Source organism: Cyrtonyx montezumae, unplaced genomic scaffold (assembly GCF_038088225.1).
Source record: "Cyrtonyx montezumae isolate F1298 unplaced genomic scaffold, pur_monq_1.0 scaffold_3, whole genome shotgun sequence".
Taxonomy (NCBI): Eukaryota; Metazoa; Chordata; class Aves; order Galliformes; family Odontophoridae; genus Cyrtonyx; species Cyrtonyx montezumae.
In genome coordinates this window covers 95,135,185-95,152,661 of record NW_027072034.1, presented here as the reverse complement: position 1 = coordinate 95,152,661, position 17,477 = coordinate 95,135,185, and the positions used below count along the sequence as shown (strand labels likewise).

The 17,477-nt window shown below is 40.4% G+C and overlaps 1 protein-coding gene across 1 annotated transcript in view; it reads right to left on the bottom strand.

Moving 5' to 3' along the window:
• ITPR2 (inositol 1,4,5-trisphosphate receptor type 2) overlaps window positions 1–17,477 on the bottom strand; it is a 255,879-nt gene that overhangs the window by 18,826 nt on the left and 219,576 nt on the right. The window contains exons 51-55 of the mRNA XM_065742442.1: window positions 16,488–16,683; window positions 14,364–14,456; window positions 10,179–10,306; window positions 8,251–8,416; window positions 6,862–7,022 (exon numbers count right to left, since the gene is read on the bottom strand). Coding sequence (XP_065598514.1) covers window positions 6,862–7,022; window positions 8,251–8,416; window positions 10,179–10,306; window positions 14,364–14,456; window positions 16,488–16,683 — 744 coding nt within the window. The remainder of the gene's footprint in view (window positions 1–6,861; window positions 7,023–8,250; window positions 8,417–10,178; window positions 10,307–14,363; window positions 14,457–16,487; window positions 16,684–17,477) is intronic.

Here is a 17,477-nt window from a genome sequence, read left to right as displayed (position 1 = left end):
GGATACTCTTCCCCTTCCTTTGTGCTTTTTCACTGCTTTCACCCCACCTGCTTCTTTTCCTTTCCACCTGCTTCCTCCAGAGCTGGAGATCTATGATTTGCTTGGGGATGGCCACTGAATAGGCCAGGCATCAGGCTCACAGACTCGTGATGCCAAAGACTGGGCTCTCACTGCTATGACACCTGTGACACTCAACAACTCCACTGGGGTCACAGTTCCCCATGAGCCTCAGAGGCTGACTCTGGCCAGGACCTCACAGTGTTGCAGCCAAGATCCGAACCTGGAGAGCATCAAGTCAGCAGAGAGCAGGAAACCAACAGAAAATGGCCCACAATGAGGGCAGAATGACAGCTACCGCGAGGCTACTTGATGTCTCACTTGGCATTATTCCCAGTGCTGCTTCTGAATTTAACACCCATTTCTGGGTATCTAACAGAAAAGAAGGCAAAAACAAGAGACTAGAGGGAGGAAGAAAACATACAGCAGCACCAGCTCATGGAAGAATTAGGTTCAGATCAATTTTCAAACTTCAGCACTTAAAAAAAAAGTCACAACAAACACCACCCGAAGATCTAGAAGTTTTTCCTTGTGACATGGAAATTGCCAAGCAATTTTGCCAAGTAGTTATTTAATTTAATAACGTTAGTGATACTAAGCTGACGCCTTCTAAACCTTTAGAATGAAGTAGCTACAATATTTTGTCACATTACCAACGAAAAGGCAAAGAAGTGGCTATAAAAAAAACGAATAAGTAAGAAAACTCATTGTTCAGATTTCAGACTCAAGCTGTCTTTTCTGCCTAATGCTTATAACACTGATGGGAATTTTACTGTGGATTTCAGTGGAAATGTTGGGTAGCCTGAAGAGCAGCCTGAAAAGATGCTTAAGATTATGAATTCACCATTCGGGAACAGTATCTTTACAGATGAAACAAAATGAATACTTTCAAGATATTATCGCAATATAAGAGGCTCAATGTCCCAGTGATCTCCATGGCAAGAGAACAGAACCATCCATTTCCTACTGCAGATTGCCTTGCTTTAGGGACATGGCCAAGCACATCACAGAATCCTTAACTCTTATGAACATAGGCTGGTTTTAGAGCAGTTTTCAGCTGGTTGAGGAGTTATGTAATTGCACCAATTACATCCAATTACATAATTAGTGTAAATAAGTAATAATATAATTAGGTGTTGTAATTATGTAGTTATGACAGGTAGCACTAACGCTGATAAAATCCATTATGAAACTTGCTAAGAACGGTGGACAGGGTGCGCGAGAACAAAAGTTTCAGAGCTTTGTTTGCTAGAGTCTGTCATTCTTCCAATGGGCAAAATAATTAATTCAATTACCATGCCCATAGCCTTTTATTTTTGCAAATGAATGGAGGAATAAACCATAGGCTAATTCATTTCTCCCTCTGAGTTGCTGCAAAAAATGCAGTAATTAATCAACAACATTTTTGTCTCCATTTATATATCTGCAGCTACCAAAACTGCACATAGAAATCTTAATGTATAAATCGCATCACTGAAAAGAGAATCTAAAAATTTGGATGTTAACCTCCGCTGTTCCAGTTATTACATTAAACTGTCTCCTCTGACAAATGGACACAAGGAACATTCAAATATTGCTGTATCGACGCAATACAAGTTATGCTCATCTTTGTGAGTTTGCAAGGGATGGAATTTCTGGTCAAATGAGTTAGATAAGAAGTGTTTCTTCAGGAATGAAAATCCAATAGGGGAATAATTCATTCAGTTTCTCAGTGCAAATGCAAGTCATGCATCCAGCTTTTCAAAGTTTCTGTCTTCTTGAATGCGCAATAACCGTGTTTGACTTCATAAAAGAGGGCTGGATAACCAACAGATAATAAAACCTACCCCCTTTGATATTCATTAGTGTTTCACACAAGAACTGATATAAGATCCTGTGCTAGAAGAATGGGCATCACCAAAAGATTTGAAGTGCTTTACTCCCACAGCACCTCCACACAGTCACTGTCTGAAAATCTAGAAGTGTATAAACTACATGTTGTTTTACAGTCCACTCTATAGCTACTGATTACTTTAGCCACTGCTCAGTGCTAAGTGCTGAAGCAAATACAGAGCTGGAAAACCAAAATCCCAGTTGCCTGCAGCCGATGTCTGTGGTCCAGAGGAAGAAAGGAACAAAGGTTTCAGCCCTAAGGATTTTTGAGGCTAGAGACTCAAAGATTGAAAGCTATTAGAAATGCCTTGAAACAAGCCACGCCTGGGATAGAAATACAAGTGAATTTGGGAACTATGAAAAGTACTGACTTTGAGTGGGGAGTGTGCAGACGATCACTTGCAAGTTTCTCTCCTCCTTGAACTGGAAAATTCGTAAAGTGAAGTTACATGGAAAAGTAATTTATGCCTCTTCTGACAAGAGTTTTGTTGTCTTGCAAAAAACACTATAAAACAGCATAAGAAAAATGTAGAGCTGTTGGAATGGGTCCATAGGAGGTCACAAAGATCCTCAGAGTGCTGACACACCTCTCCTATGACTAAAGGTTGAGGGAACTGGGCTTGTTTAGCTTGGAGAAAGAAGGCTCTGGGGGGGGGCTCATCGTGGCCTTCCAGTACAGGAAGCTTATAAGCAGGAGGGATCTGGACTATCAGACTAGACACGGTCTTATAGTGACAGGACTACAGGGAATGGTTTTAAACAAAACGAGGGTAGATGTAGGTTAGCTATGAGGAGGAAATTCTTTATTCAAGAGGGTGGTGAGGCATTGAACAGGCTGCCCAGAGAAGCTGTGGGTGCCCCATCCATGGAGGAAATAAAGGCCAGGTTGGATAGGACCCTGGGCAACCTGAGCTGGTAAGTGGCAGTCCTGTTCATGGCAGGGGGTGGAAATTGGATGGTCTTTAGGGTCCCTTCCAACCTGAGATGTGATGTGATTCTATGATGATCATGAGCAAATCAGAGCGTTCCACTTTCTTTCCGTTACGCTATCACCATACCTTCAAACCAGACGCTTCATTTTTTTGATGGACATACAAATCATAAACAAGAGAGAGTTGTATTATAGTCATATTCCGGGGCTCTGATGGGTAACAGAGAAAAGAGACTACCAGAAAATGCAGACATTTCCCCTGGTCCTTAGATATACTCTAAACCATGCCAACGTTGTTTTTGTAGTACAGTAGTAAAAAGAAGTACAATTAATAATTGGCTAACTACAGTTGTAGGGGCAGTGAGAACTATACCTGGAGCTAAACTCCACTTTCTATTAAAGAATTTAACGAAGAATATTCCAAAGTTTGACTTACATATATTTAAGGTTGGGTCTGAGCCTTTAAAGCTAGCTTTGAATAAAAATTCTTTCTAAAGTATTCTGGCTGTGAAAACACAGAATTTGGTTTGACTCATTAAAGCTACAGAAACAGACATGGAGGTCTGCCTAATTATAATAAAAACTAGGAAAGCTTTTCCAGGAGTACTGTTCATAGAGTTCTTTCACATTCTGTATCACCTAAAACACTGAATATCATTCCTCCTTGTCCCCTTCAAAATAGTCCCAAGAATGCCCTGTTCCTGAAAGTAGTCTTTTTTTTCTTTTCTTTTAATAGCTGAAAACAAAGGTTTGCCACACTTCATTCAAACAGCACGTGCCCTTTCATCAGTCTCTCTCAACTCTTAACCATCTCCAATGTATTAATTGGGTCCTGTTGGCATGTTTTATGGTAAATTCAGACATCTACTGGGTTTATCTTCCACTGTCTGTAGTGCTATCCACAGTTTCCACCAACCTTCTGGCTTCAGGAACACCCATGTTAAAAATAATAACTTCTCCTTCTTATTTTCAGCTTGATGACCAATGCATCTTCTGCCACAATGTCCCCCACCGCTCAGAGAAAAAGTCTTCTGAACAAGAATGCTGCCATCCTCCTCTTTATCTATTTTGCACTTTTCATTATTAGATACTGTAATTCACTGCATTTCTTGCATCTTTCCTGCTATGCTAGGCATTATCTCCTTCAGGTTCACTTTGAAAAATAAACTGCATATTCTTTTCTCACTTTTGACTTTGAATGCTGCATTCCCTTCTGCCTTGAGCCTCTTCTCTATGTATTTTGGATTCCCATCTGAATTACAGTGTCACACCCCTATGCACACCCCACCAGCCTTATTTGGTAATGAATCTGTTTCACTGGCAAGCATCAATTCCCTTGTGAAAGGTTCATTTGAAGTCTGCCTCTCTTGTGTCAGGTACTAACCAGAACCTAAGCCCCTTATCGGGGGACTTTGTTACCTCTCCCAGAATTGCAGCAGTGGTTGCTCAGCTTCCAGTCATCCAAGAAGTATTAATCAGTTTTTCTCCCTGACTTCAGGACAAAAAAAATTATCTCATGTTTAATTTCTGCATGGGACGTAGTACATCCCACACAAGTGCAATATTATTCCACGGTTATCATGCTGGGTTTGAAACACACAGAACACGTAACCTGCATCGGGACTTCTGACTCTTTTGGTTATAAGCAAAGTTCTGTCTCTCACTTTCTTCCAACTGAATATCATACTTCCAGAACACTCCATTCTCCTAGTCAGATTATTTTCTTCCACTTCTTAATAGCCTATGTAGTATCAAGTAATCTCTGGCTCCAAGAGAAAGAGCCCCTTTTTATTCACTTAAACAGTTCCAATTGCTTCTGCTTCACGCAACAAATATTTCTGCACGCACCTTCCCTATATTTTGTACTGGGGAATTTTAACTTCACAGAGATACAATTATTAATCCCACAACAGCCACACGTAATTTGTTCAAACATTTGTTTCTCTTTCTTTCTTTCCATTCCTCAATTCCCTGCTTCCATTCCTTGCAAGCATTATGTTACATTTCTAGGCCCATGTGTACCTCTCTCATCATCTAGGACAACTGTTTTCATGCATACACATGGAAAAAAAAATCCCACCAAGCTCTCACTCAGAGGGTTTAATAATCCTAAACTCTTGATTACTATTAGACACTCAAACCATCAGCACTCTGCTCCAGAGGAGCTTTGAGAAATCGGTTCAGTGCTTGAGGTCACACAAGTTTTGGTGCTTTTCTGTTAATATTTTAGATATTCAAACAGGAGTTCTGACTATTAAAGCAAACACAAAATACATTTAGTGAACTGCCTCAGAAAATTCAAACCACTGCTGCCACAGGATGAATACGCTTACTATGAATATTAATGCATCCCTTGGAATTAAACATTAATACTTAACGTACACACTCTCGAAGTTTGAAACCATATAAACATCTCAGGGAAGAAGAGGAGAGTAGGGAAGGACCAGACAAAGGAGACAGGAACGAGAGTCTGGAAATGTTCTGCAAATTAAAGAGCATTACTGAGATAAGCTAGAAATATTTTCAGGCATTAGAGGACAACTTGACACTATGAATAACTTCCTGTAATGGAAAAGAGGATGCAAGCTTTTGTTTTAGCTTTTCTATCTTGCCCATTATACAGCAGAAGATCCATTACTTTCTAACAGCATAAATACACTGAGCTGGTCAACAGGATTGGTAGTTCCAAGTTTCATGGATATAGGCCATTCCTCTGTACCTGAATGCTGAATTCCCATGACCCTCCACACTGCCTTCCATGTAGCAGTAATAGCACTTACAGAAGTATGCTGTGTGAGACCACTTCTCTAGCTTTAGCCAACTCCCAGTTTGGTGCTTTGTCTAAACTGATCACTTAGGCTCTCTATGGAGTGACAAAGGCACTGCTATGGTGTGCCACCACCAGCATCCTAGACACCTATCTTGAGTAAGGATAAATGACCTGGCTTTCTTCACTGACAGGGCAGGGAGCTGGCATCAATTTAAGCCAGGTGTCTGATTTTCAGACAGCTGAAGTTACAGGATATTCATCTCTCCTCCCTTTGGCTGGGCTGAGGACTGCATGGGCACACAGAATTTCACCTATGAGGTTGTGCAGTATTAATATACAAAGACTCAATGAAGGATAACAGAGTAGATACTCTCAATAAGAAATGTGGCTGCAGAAATGCATAAACAGTAGCCTGATGTGTATTTGTTTACACTTCCCTCTGAGATTCAGACATCTGCCAGCTGTGCAACCACACACCCCGGCAAAAGCCCTTGGCAGTGCAATAACTGCCAGGAAATCCACAGGAAGAAAATGGTGCACCAGAATATCCCAGCAGGTAAGAAGGCCACCTGAATACTGCTCTTCATGGGGACGTTGAGGAAATTACTGAAAAACAAAGCCAAAAAACTGGTACCATCCCTCTCTCACTGGAATGTACCATCTGTGGCAGCAAGCTGGAGATGAAATGTAATTTAACATCTATGTCCTCCCGTGTCAACAAATTTATCTTTCTGAATCCAAGTCATACTCATTGCATCATGATGCAGTTTCTGCAGCTCTTAAAATCCCCGCAGCAGCTCATCTTGGTCTTTTCAATAGCTTGTTCAGAGCAGCTGTAGAAGAAAATGCTAGCCCTCAACACTGACCCTGTGCTCTGCTGTTCAGCAGGAGACATTATTTTTCTGGACAGCAGCCCAGAGATCCCGGACAAAGCAGTAGCAGATGTTATGATGCATGCTCCTCTGCCTCTGGTTTGGCTAATGAGGGAGCGGAAACCACAGAGCATGAGAGCACGAAAGCCAAACTAGAAACTGTGGCCTCTGCTTTCATCTTTTTCATTATGTTTAAGACTGGGCTTTGATGCAAACTGTCTAACACACGTGAAAAGATCTTTAAAAACACAGATCGATGCCTCCCATTGTTCAGGCAGAGGGAAAAAGACAGATATGCTTTGCTCATGCTGCAAGGAACATCTAGCCATTGCACAAAGCACGTGCCCAAACTGACTTACCACTATCATTTGTGCCACATAGCTCTCTGGACCAGTGTATTCTGTTGGATCTTTCACTTTGACAAGAACTATAAAGTACAAATAATGCCACATGTTGTGTTCTGACTTTATATGCTCCTCAAATGAAACCGTCTTGTTATCAAATTTGTCTCTCTCCAATCCTGCAAAAGACATGAACATAGTGGGAAAAAAAAATAGAAAAATAATATAAAAATACGCCCATCTGTTAAATACGTTAGAGAAAGGAACCTAACTTAATTTAAAGGATCATAAATTTGAAGGATCTTAATTTAAAAGCTATAACCACATACAGTAACTGCCAGGCAAGAAATACCAGGCCAGAAGGCATTCCTGACAGAATTCTTTCAGCACAGCGTTTATTCTCTTTTGTGATATTTCCCCTTAATAGCACTAACAGTATAGTAAATAAGTTACAGTTTTACAGTGCCTTCTATGCTGAAGGCTATAAAGTGCTTTACAAGTGTTGACTCTGATCCTTTCTAAATGTATACTGGTTAGCACACAGCATGCAATCTCAGTCCTGATCTTGCAAAGATTTATGCACGTGCTTAGCACCAAGCATGTGAATAGTCCCACTTAAGCTGCAGTGGGATTGCTGTGCACTTAAACCTAGCAGTGAAGGTGAGTCTGAAGCTCTGCAGAAATATAGTCTTCACAGAGATGTAGTTGTAAGAGTTTCATTCTATTTTTTGTTGTACCTCCTCAAATCTGTGAAGAAGAATGCCATAGTGAGGAAGGAGAGGATTCACCAATGTTTTTCTCCATGTTACAGCTTTCCTCCTTGGATCTCTTGTAGGGGCTCCCACTGTACAACCACGGAAACAACACCCAGCCTACCAAAAAGTAGGTATTTCTAAAGTCCCCTGGGGACTCTGCTCCTCATTGTGACTGCACATCAAAACAAGGGCAATTCACCCATGGGCTTTGTGAGGATGATTTTCATTTAATTCTTTTTTTCCCTGTTTCAAGTCACCCTCTGAAACAGGCAGATTTTGCTGTTGTTACCCTTCTGGAATCCACTGTGCTGTGAAATAGCAAGCTGTACTTTCATCTGCATCATGCTTTGTGGAATAAAGTCAGCAGCTGCACCATCTCCATCACCAGTGATGATGTGAGTGTGAGACACAGTTCTTCTCTCTCAGACCCCAAGTGGAGACTGCAAAGCCACCCCTTGGCAAAGCTATCTTTTGACTCCTAAACCAAATGTGTTTCCTACTGAGAGTGAAGAAATTTGGAACCAAACGCTGACATTTTTACAGACTTTCCTCGCAGAAGATAACCACCCCTTACTGCAATCTTTACTTATTGACAAATACTTCATTTTACTCCTTTACTCGTGAAATGTCTCAATAACTCAGAAACACGTACCACAGATGAAACACGTCGTCTTCAGTATTTCCTCCTTCTTCTGCTTTTCGCTCCTGAGATCAGCAAATGTATCAATGATGACTCCAAAGATTAGGTTTAGAACAATAATTATGACAATGAAATAAAACAGAAGATCATAAACAACTCGAGCAGCAAATAAGGGCTCCTGCAACAATAATAAGGTTGCAATAAGATACAAAAATAGCAAACGCCTGAAATATTAAACATTTTCGCATTAACTCAAGCAAAGATATGCATCTTTCTTTTCATATGCCAAATTATACTAGTCTTACTTGCACAGAGAGGGACTAGCTACATGAGTAAGAAAAGAAGATTTGGCTGGGTCTCTGAGACTCCTGCTGTCGTTCAGGCAGTTTCCCAAATCAAGGAGAGACTGGCTTGTGTTCCAGGTGCAGTGTAGATGCCTTAGTGTAAGGCTCTAATGAAGACAATTACCTTGCCAGCACACTAACAGGGATAAGCACTTTCTAGTACCAACTGAGATCTCAAATAACCCTTAATACTACATTGTGGCATATAGGAATATACTTACGGAACATGGTTATGGAATATTCCAGACTGTTGCCAAGTTTGCACACTAAACAACTGGAAATGAGGGAAGCATATTTGTGTGATGCCAAGGCTGAAGTAGCCAGCCGATCATGCTCTGCCCAAACAGGGTGCATTAAAGGCTTTAACACTCTACTAAACCAGTTGCCTGGCTGTAAGCTGGCTCAGAGTGGGCAGACAAAGCCTGTGTCCTTCTGGAATAGAACATGCACCTGCACACACATTGCTCTGAAGCGCATTTCATCACAGTTTTGTCTTTTCACATCTTAGCTACTTTCCTTCTTGCAAAGGTTGGACTGGACTCTCATTAACACCTGAATAATAACACATTAACTCATTAATAAAATAGCAGAGATGTTCTCGGGCAAACAGAAGACAACTCAGTGTAAGAAGGAGAAACAAATCAAGATTCTGTTAATCATGACACTGTCTTGTAAGTCACTGATTTTCTATTTCCCATGCATTCATTTGGATAACTTTGTACCTTTTATGACATGCTCTAACGCAGTTAGTTAGCATCACATTACTGCTAGGTGACAAGGGTCATTTTCTAAGTTTGTAAGCATCTACAGATTTCACTGTGGATGGACTGTGGTGCCTGTAGAATCTCCTAGCCTATGAGTCAGGATTAGATTCCTATCACTTACACAAGGAGCTCTTCCATCTAGATCTGAGTTATTTTTCTCTGCACTCTTGCACATACTGCTGAGAGACTATTTGTGAGTTTCATCCTTCTGTTATGATGTGGTCCAGTGGACAAAGATCTGCTACGCTGCCTTTATTTACGCTGTTCTTATTGCATAAAACACAAACGTTATGAGTAGTTTTCAAATGAACTGCATTTTGGAGAAACCTTCTGGAAAAAGGACTTGCACCCTGATATATGAAATTCTGTTTCGCCTTTGATGCTAGCTCAGCACAGACAAACAACAGGGCCTATTCCAGGGCAGATGCCAGGCTGAATTTCAGTTAAAAATACTCCTTATGTACTAGAGTGGAGTCTTGACATGAACTTATCAGTCAATCCTTTTCAAAAGTTTGCATTTATAATTCCTAACATAATAATAAAATGATCCAATCCAGCAACACTTCTTAGCAGTGCTTGGAAGGTTACAATATGTTCCAGTTTTCCAGAAGGGAAACTACTGCCTAGAGCTGCTTTCTTTGAGTAACATCATCACAACAAGCTTAGCTCTTCCCATTAAGCATTCCAACTGAGATGTAAAAATTACATGGATAAATCAACTGTGTGACATTAGAGCAGGCCAGATAAAAATACTGTCTATAACCTCCAAAATTGACTTTGGCATTCATGAGATGCACAGGGAGTAATGCATTTCTTCAGCCAAAACACTTACATCTTTGGAAGGCTTTCTGAGCACGTCTCCCACACCACCACCATTTCGCAGGCCTTGGTTTAATACTGTCACAATGCACATGAGTAGGGTGTCACAGGTCCTTTCAATTCCATCCTCCTCTTCCTCACCTATAAACAGGAGAAGAGCACCTTTATGAATCGGAATATCACTCATCAAACAAAGCCACAATTCCCTATGAGAGGAAGCAACTGCAATACACATGTGCCTTATGTACTGTCTAGATAGAATTTCAATGATCACCCCTATCCATTTGCATGTCACTGCTGTTGACGTGCTTAGGCACAGCAGCCACATTTACCCTGAAGAGAGACAGTGAAATTCCCAAGCAGTTCTCCTACCAGTAACTCTGTTAATGACTACAGTTGTCATCTCTAGTCACGGGAGTACCCCTTCCCTTACAAATACTCCCACTGGTTTCAGTATGACTGCTTTTTCAGTAGGCCTCCAAAGTGCACAGCTGACGTGCAAAAGAGAAGCAACATAAACAGAATTAGAAGCACATTCACAGAAGGATTGTCTTCCTGTGAAATCATTCCTCTACCTACTTATGTACAAGCCAAGTCATGTTAGCATTTCAAATTGTTCAGGAGGTACTGGCTTTTGTACCAGTAAATCTGTTTGTGATCTTTCCCTGGTGCACCAGTGCACGTGCCTAAGCGCAGGTCTGATATACATTAAATGAAAGACCCTCGCTGACCTCAGCCTGAAAACTTGGATTCTATTCTTATCGCCGCTGCTGAGCTGCCGCGTGGTTTTTGGCTGAGCCACAGAGGATACTATTGTGCAGGAGGTATTTGAACGTGCAGAGGAGCTGGGCTGGAACACAAGTCCCAGGGGGACTCCCTCTGCCTTGGCCAGAACCTCCCACCACACACTCTCAAGCTGCGGCTGCATCAGCAGCCTCCTTTTGAAGAGCCGTGCCTGAGCTTTTCCCTGTGTCCTGCTGGCTTGTGCTGAAGGGTCAGGGCTGTAACTGCTGCTTATCCTGCCTCTCTCTCCCTTTCTCTTTAGGGATACATTTGATTAAGCGGTGAAGGCAGCAATTTTCACTTGGTTTGCCTCACGCATTTACTGTAATACAATTTAATAAATAACAACAGCCTGCTGGGATAGTTAACTGGAACAGCATATTTAACAGCCCCAAAACCACCACATCTGAGGCACTGAGATAGACTTTGATACACCAAACTGACTGAAAGCACTCACATTACAGACAAGCAATTTGGATTTATAACATGGGATCTTCAATTGTGGTTTATGTGATAGATAAATGCAGAACAGAGGTGGCATCCTCTGCTTCTGCAACCACTGCTTTTTATACAGAAGCAAATTAAATGCAAAAGAAGTCCTGATTAAAGGGACTCTAAGCAAAGAAAAGCAAAAGCAGACTTTGGGACAGAGCTCCTTGTTGATCTATATAGTCACTGCAGACACTGCAACCACTAAGAATGCCAGATTTAAAAACAAACAAACAATAACAACAACAAAAACGAATTCAAAACAACTCCCAGAAAACTGCTCGAATATTGAAATTGAAAGGATTGAAACAATGAAACCTTTTTTTTCCTCTGCTGCATCTGGAAATTTTTTACTTGCACTACGATCTTAGTCATATCAATTTGTCTCCTCTACTTTTGTATCTTGTCCCAATTTCCTTTTTCCAAACGTTACTCTGTGGATGTTTTGGGAGCTAATCTCTGTGCTTGAGAAGATGTTCACAAGAGAAACAGAAAAAAAAAACCCAAACACTTTATAAAAGCCACAGTTTCTATTTCCTTTACATAGCTAGAGAACAAGATTTTTGCTGCCCACAAGACTAGGCTCAGGTGCTGGAAACAGCAAATGTGGGAGCTGGGCAACTCTACTGGCATGGGTCCAGCCTCAGCTGGTTTGCACTAGTGCCCAGCAGTGCTAATGGCTCAGACACAGTCTATCTACACACATACAAACAGACTATGCCCATGGTGCCAACAGGAGTGGGTCTGGAGTTTGACGTGGTGCTAAGGACCCAATGTCAATGCTGAATGTGGTACAGAACAAATAACTTGCTATGGTCTGATTTAAAAAGCAACATATTTATATCTCCACTGTGGACCCGAGATGTCACTGAAAACACTATATATCCCACAGACAGCAGTGTATTCTGCTACACCATGAATCTCGCTAACTCCCATGCTGGCTTGCCTTTGCATTCTACTGCATTCACATTTTAGCTAGAAGGCAGAACTGCTCCTGGAGAAGTTAGAAGGTAGAGCAGTACTTCTGAGAGTTTGTCCATTGGCTAAAATGAGCAAAATGGTTCTTCCTGAATGTTGTTTCTTTAACGTTACTGGAAGAATAAAAATACTCCAGGATTAAGTGAGAGGGTACTTAGATGTTTCATATAGCCCCCTTCCATTATTGTTTAATTTTTAATGAAACAGTAAACAAACAATAAGAAATGTGAGATTTATATCACTTAAAGAACCTGGCAAAAGCTAAGCTGAATCTCTTTTTACTGATAGATTACTTTTTGAAGGTAGCAGCCTTGGCAATAGCTCTTAGACTGTTTCCTCTATCTAGTCAGATAGTTTTGCATTTTGTTTATGAGGCCTGTTTACACACTTGTTGACAAACTTGCTGTGGAGAAAAAGCCTGTTTTTATAGCCCTCTTCCCCACACCCTTGATCTTCATGAATAAATAAACAAAAAGCTCAAAATCAGTAGAGAAAGAAGGAAGTGTGTGGAATTGTTACACTGGAACACAGGATAGGAAAGGCACATTCAAGTCCTCAGCTTCTGTCCCCAGCAACCACAGGCAAGTGTGGCTGGAAGTGGTTTAAGCTTGTAGACCAAGCATGTGCAACGTGTGGGCCACATGCAGCCCTGGACAATTCGTAATATGGCCCACTTCCCGTCGCTGTGCCGTCATGGCAGCAGTTCTTCTTCACCAAGTGGTCTGGCCTGGCCCCAGGCACTCAGCTATCCATCAGCAACAACCAAAACATTGGCCCAAGACAATTCCTCTTCACTCAGGAAACTCAAAAGGCTGGACACCCATACAGACCATCCACTGCACACCCACACTTCAAAGGCCACATGCAACGATCAAAACAAATGCAACAATCACAGTGTAAGGTCAAATGCCACAACTACACTGTGCCAAGAGAAGAGAGTAAGAGAGATGAAGTAGCACCAATGCTGAGAGGTCCTGAGTGATCCCGGAGCCTCAAACAATAAAAGAGGGCACAGCATGCTGTCAGCTCGATCTACAGTAAATTCCTTCCTCACCCAATGTCTGGTAATTGGCTCGATCCCAGTAGGACACAGTGTACAGACCTTTTGTTTTAAATGAGCATACTTACAGCTGACAGGGTCCTTCTGTATATAGATCAGCATCATGAATCAGGTATCAAAGTAAAACCAGACTGACTCACCCGCTGAAGTACAGCAATTAAGCTTTTCGCTTTCCATAAACATAAAGAAACACAACTTGCCTGTCACAGAGCAAGGCCTTTAACAGCTTCATTTCCTTGCACAGATGGACATGCTCTAAACCTATTATTATATAGGATAATATACACTTCTAATCTAGGTGTTCCTGCTCTGGCACAGGGATTGGACTAGATGATCTTTCGAGGTCCCTTCCAATCCATGACATTATATGATCCTGTGACTGCTACCCATGTTTAACTGAGCCACAGTAACTTATTAAGTCATAGGTGGTCCTCTAAGGTTTTCTGCCTATGCTACAACCTCAGCCCAGACATGTAAAAACCAGAAACAAAAGCTTGCTGTTAAATGTTACACCATTAAGATAAACTCAAGCAGCCTGAATTGATCTAATTGTGGCTCACTCTGTGCCGGTAAGGATGCTGCAGGCAAACAAGCTTTTTCTCTCAGCAAAGCCAGCTCAAAAAAAAAACCCAAAAAAACCCAGACTTGTATGTTGAAGTATAATTGTTCAGCATGCTATTTTAATAACAAAACTCATGTTGTTGCAATTGTAATCAGGTGTGGGAAGCACTTCAATTATAGGCGAGTTGCCAGCTAAGCTCCAAGCATTCCAGAAGTTGACTGCTTCTGACTTACAATGATGATCACTTTTCACATACAATCTCTGTAATAACACACAAATCCCTCAGTTCCAATTGATCATCAATTTTGGGAAACTTCTGTACTAACCTGAGTTAATAATAGGGATGCTTTTGGAACAATTCTCTTTTGCGCAGGCTCCCATCATTGATGTGAGGGTTGTAGTGGGGACTTCACCAATACCTGAGGAAATCACAGAATATTGACAAAAGGGCAGATACTGCAGTGACTTCAATCATTATTTTTCTAGAAGCAAGTCACCAATTTGAAAAGTTGAGAAGAAAAAGCAGAACAAATTATACCACCAATTCCTTCTTCCTCAAGCCTTCTGCATCTACAGCTCAAAGCAATCACAAGGAACAAAAACACAGTTTTATATTTGCTGTATATCACAGCTATTCCTATTTCATCTCCTGAAATTAATGAATCTACATCAAATGCTGCTTCTTCTGGTTAAAACAAAATATATTCAAAGCAAGGAACAACTGTCAGATATAAAAATAATGTCAGTTTTAAAACCATTAGATAAATTATTCACAAAAGCTGTCAAGAAGGACACCAAGCTGATGTTCAGTTATCCTCAATGTAGAATATTTAAGAGTTTTCAATGATTATAACAGTTTGGTACTCATTTGTAAATATGTATGGGTTTGAGTAAAACACTAATTTAACATTCCCAAAGTGGGTAAATGTGTACATCCGCTTAATTTTATCAAACCAATTTTGTCTTGTGCATCTTCAACAATTTTCTGCATTTCAAATCAGAGGTACAAAAAGGTTTACAGAGAAAAAATGAAAGCAAAACGATGCAACCGAAGTAGAAATCTAAGAAAATCTCTGTAACACAGAAAACACATACACTCTGACTCTGTCTTTGTGTTACTTCATGAAGAAAAAAATTAAAGCACTAATCTTGGGATGCAAAATATTCCATCAGTATACTGTCAGCACATTATCTTAATCAGTTTCTGATCAGGAAGATTACACACACGCATGACACTAAAACCTGCTAAGAACCCGACTGAAGAAACATAATCCTGCAGTCCTTATTGCACTGGATCTGACCAGTGTTCCATGTAACCTAGCTTCCTTTCTTCTAAGGTAGCTACAGTTATTTTTCTAAATGAATCTTCAGATTATAAATTCCAACCCCAAATGAATGGCAGATTAAATATAAGACAGAAGATGATCAGTGACAGAAAGCAAGGCTGGTTAAAGAAATTCCTTTTCTTACATGGTATCAGTTAGATATATGAGTACACGACACTCCCCTATGCCCACAAGTCATGAATGAGCGTTGCCCCATTTGTGTGCGGCAGGTCCTGAAATAGGAGTTAGGAGAAGGCTGGCAAACAAAGAGTGCACACAATCTGGGCTGGCTCCTACTAGTTGTTCTGTGCTTGCATACACATCTAGAGAGTCAAGCACTGGGAAAAGCATTCCTCTAAGAATTTAAGCAAAAGTTATTCTCACGTATTTCTATGCAGACAGTTACTTCTCCACCCTTGCTCCCAGGAGGCTGGTTGGTAGCATGTACATAGATCTCAGCACACCAGACATAGCTTTTTTTCCAGCAAACTGAGTTTGCAACTCTGTCCATGTTGGTAAATTCTCTCATTCTGAGATGGTGAAATCCCAACATTTTAAAAACTGGATAAAAACCTTCTGGTTATTTTCCTGAAGCTCAGATTATACACTGTGTATACTGTGAAATACATGTTGAATTTACAAGATGCTCCCAGGAAATCTCACATCAGCAGAAATGTAGATTTGGTAATAAATTTCTGCTGGATGAGGTTTAAGTAATAATCAGATGAATACACCTACTGAACATGCTAAGATTACATGCTTCATGCAGTACACAAAAAATAATAAGCATTGCTTTTGAGGTGGAATGGGAATCAACAGAATCCACTTTGAGTTGCTCCTCATAATACTTAGGAAATGTAGATGCGTATCTTTTTAATGTTAGCAGAAGTTAGAAAAGAAAATGCAGTGAATCAGCTGCGTTAGTTTTAGTATTTCAACAGGAAAGACTCAAAAATAACTCTGCATGAAATTTTACCTAGAGATTTAATGTAGCCCTAAGGTGTATGGAGTTAGTTCAGCATTCACAAGATACAAACATATCATTAAAATTTCCTTTGAGCAAAGTTAGGTCGGTCAGGCAGAAAGGTCTATTTTGGAAGCAAATTTTAATATGAAAAGCAATACCTGCAACAGGGGTCCTGATTTTCAACCTGTCAACCTCCATGATAAAGTCATCTTTCAGGAAGAGGAACCCAATGATGGAGAAGAGATAAACCAGGATGAGTGCTAGCACTGCAGTGAGGATGATGGAACGACCATTCCGGGTAACACTTTTTATCACATTTAGCAAAGTCTCCTCTCTGTACACTAGATCAAATAGCTGGAAATATAATAGCATAGAGGAAAAAATGAATACAAATGAGGCCACATAGAGAGTACATATATATCCTACACAATTTGAACTACTGAAACATACATCTGTCCATGTTCTGAAGTCTAAACTTCATTAACACACAATCCACGTTGATTTCAATGGCAGCTGGGAGGAGAGAATCAAGCACAAAACTTGAAATTTTAAGGTAGATCACAGCAAAATCAAAAGCTAGAAGGTACACTTTATACAGGAGGCTGATTCAAACTCAGGTAATGGTTATCAACAAGATCCATTGTTTACCCATACTCAAAACCAGGCTAGTTTAAAATTAAAAAACAGTATCTCCATATTATAGACCTACATCCACAAATTTATTTTTCGCGTTACATCCCATCTGATGAACATGCATAGGCTGCATCTGAAAAATGCACTTGTGCATGCAAGTAATTACATGTCTGTAAGCTACTTCTTTGAGCTCATGGGATCATTTAAAAATGACTCACATGTGCAAGGATTTGGGCCATCTCTTCTTACGAAGTTAAATTCATTGCACTGTTTGTATAGAGGCCCAAAGTTCCATTCTTATTTACCCTGCACTATGTGCTTTCCTGGTATTTAAAGAAAAGTATACATGAAGATAATACTGCTTTAAATGTCAAAGGCCTGAAAATAGCTATTAAATGTGATAAATGCTTTTCAAGGACCTATAGCTTTTTTCTCTCTTACAATTCTATTGATTTGTTATAGCGCTTTGGACCTTATCTATAGTATATGCATTTCCACTTCAAATCACACTGATT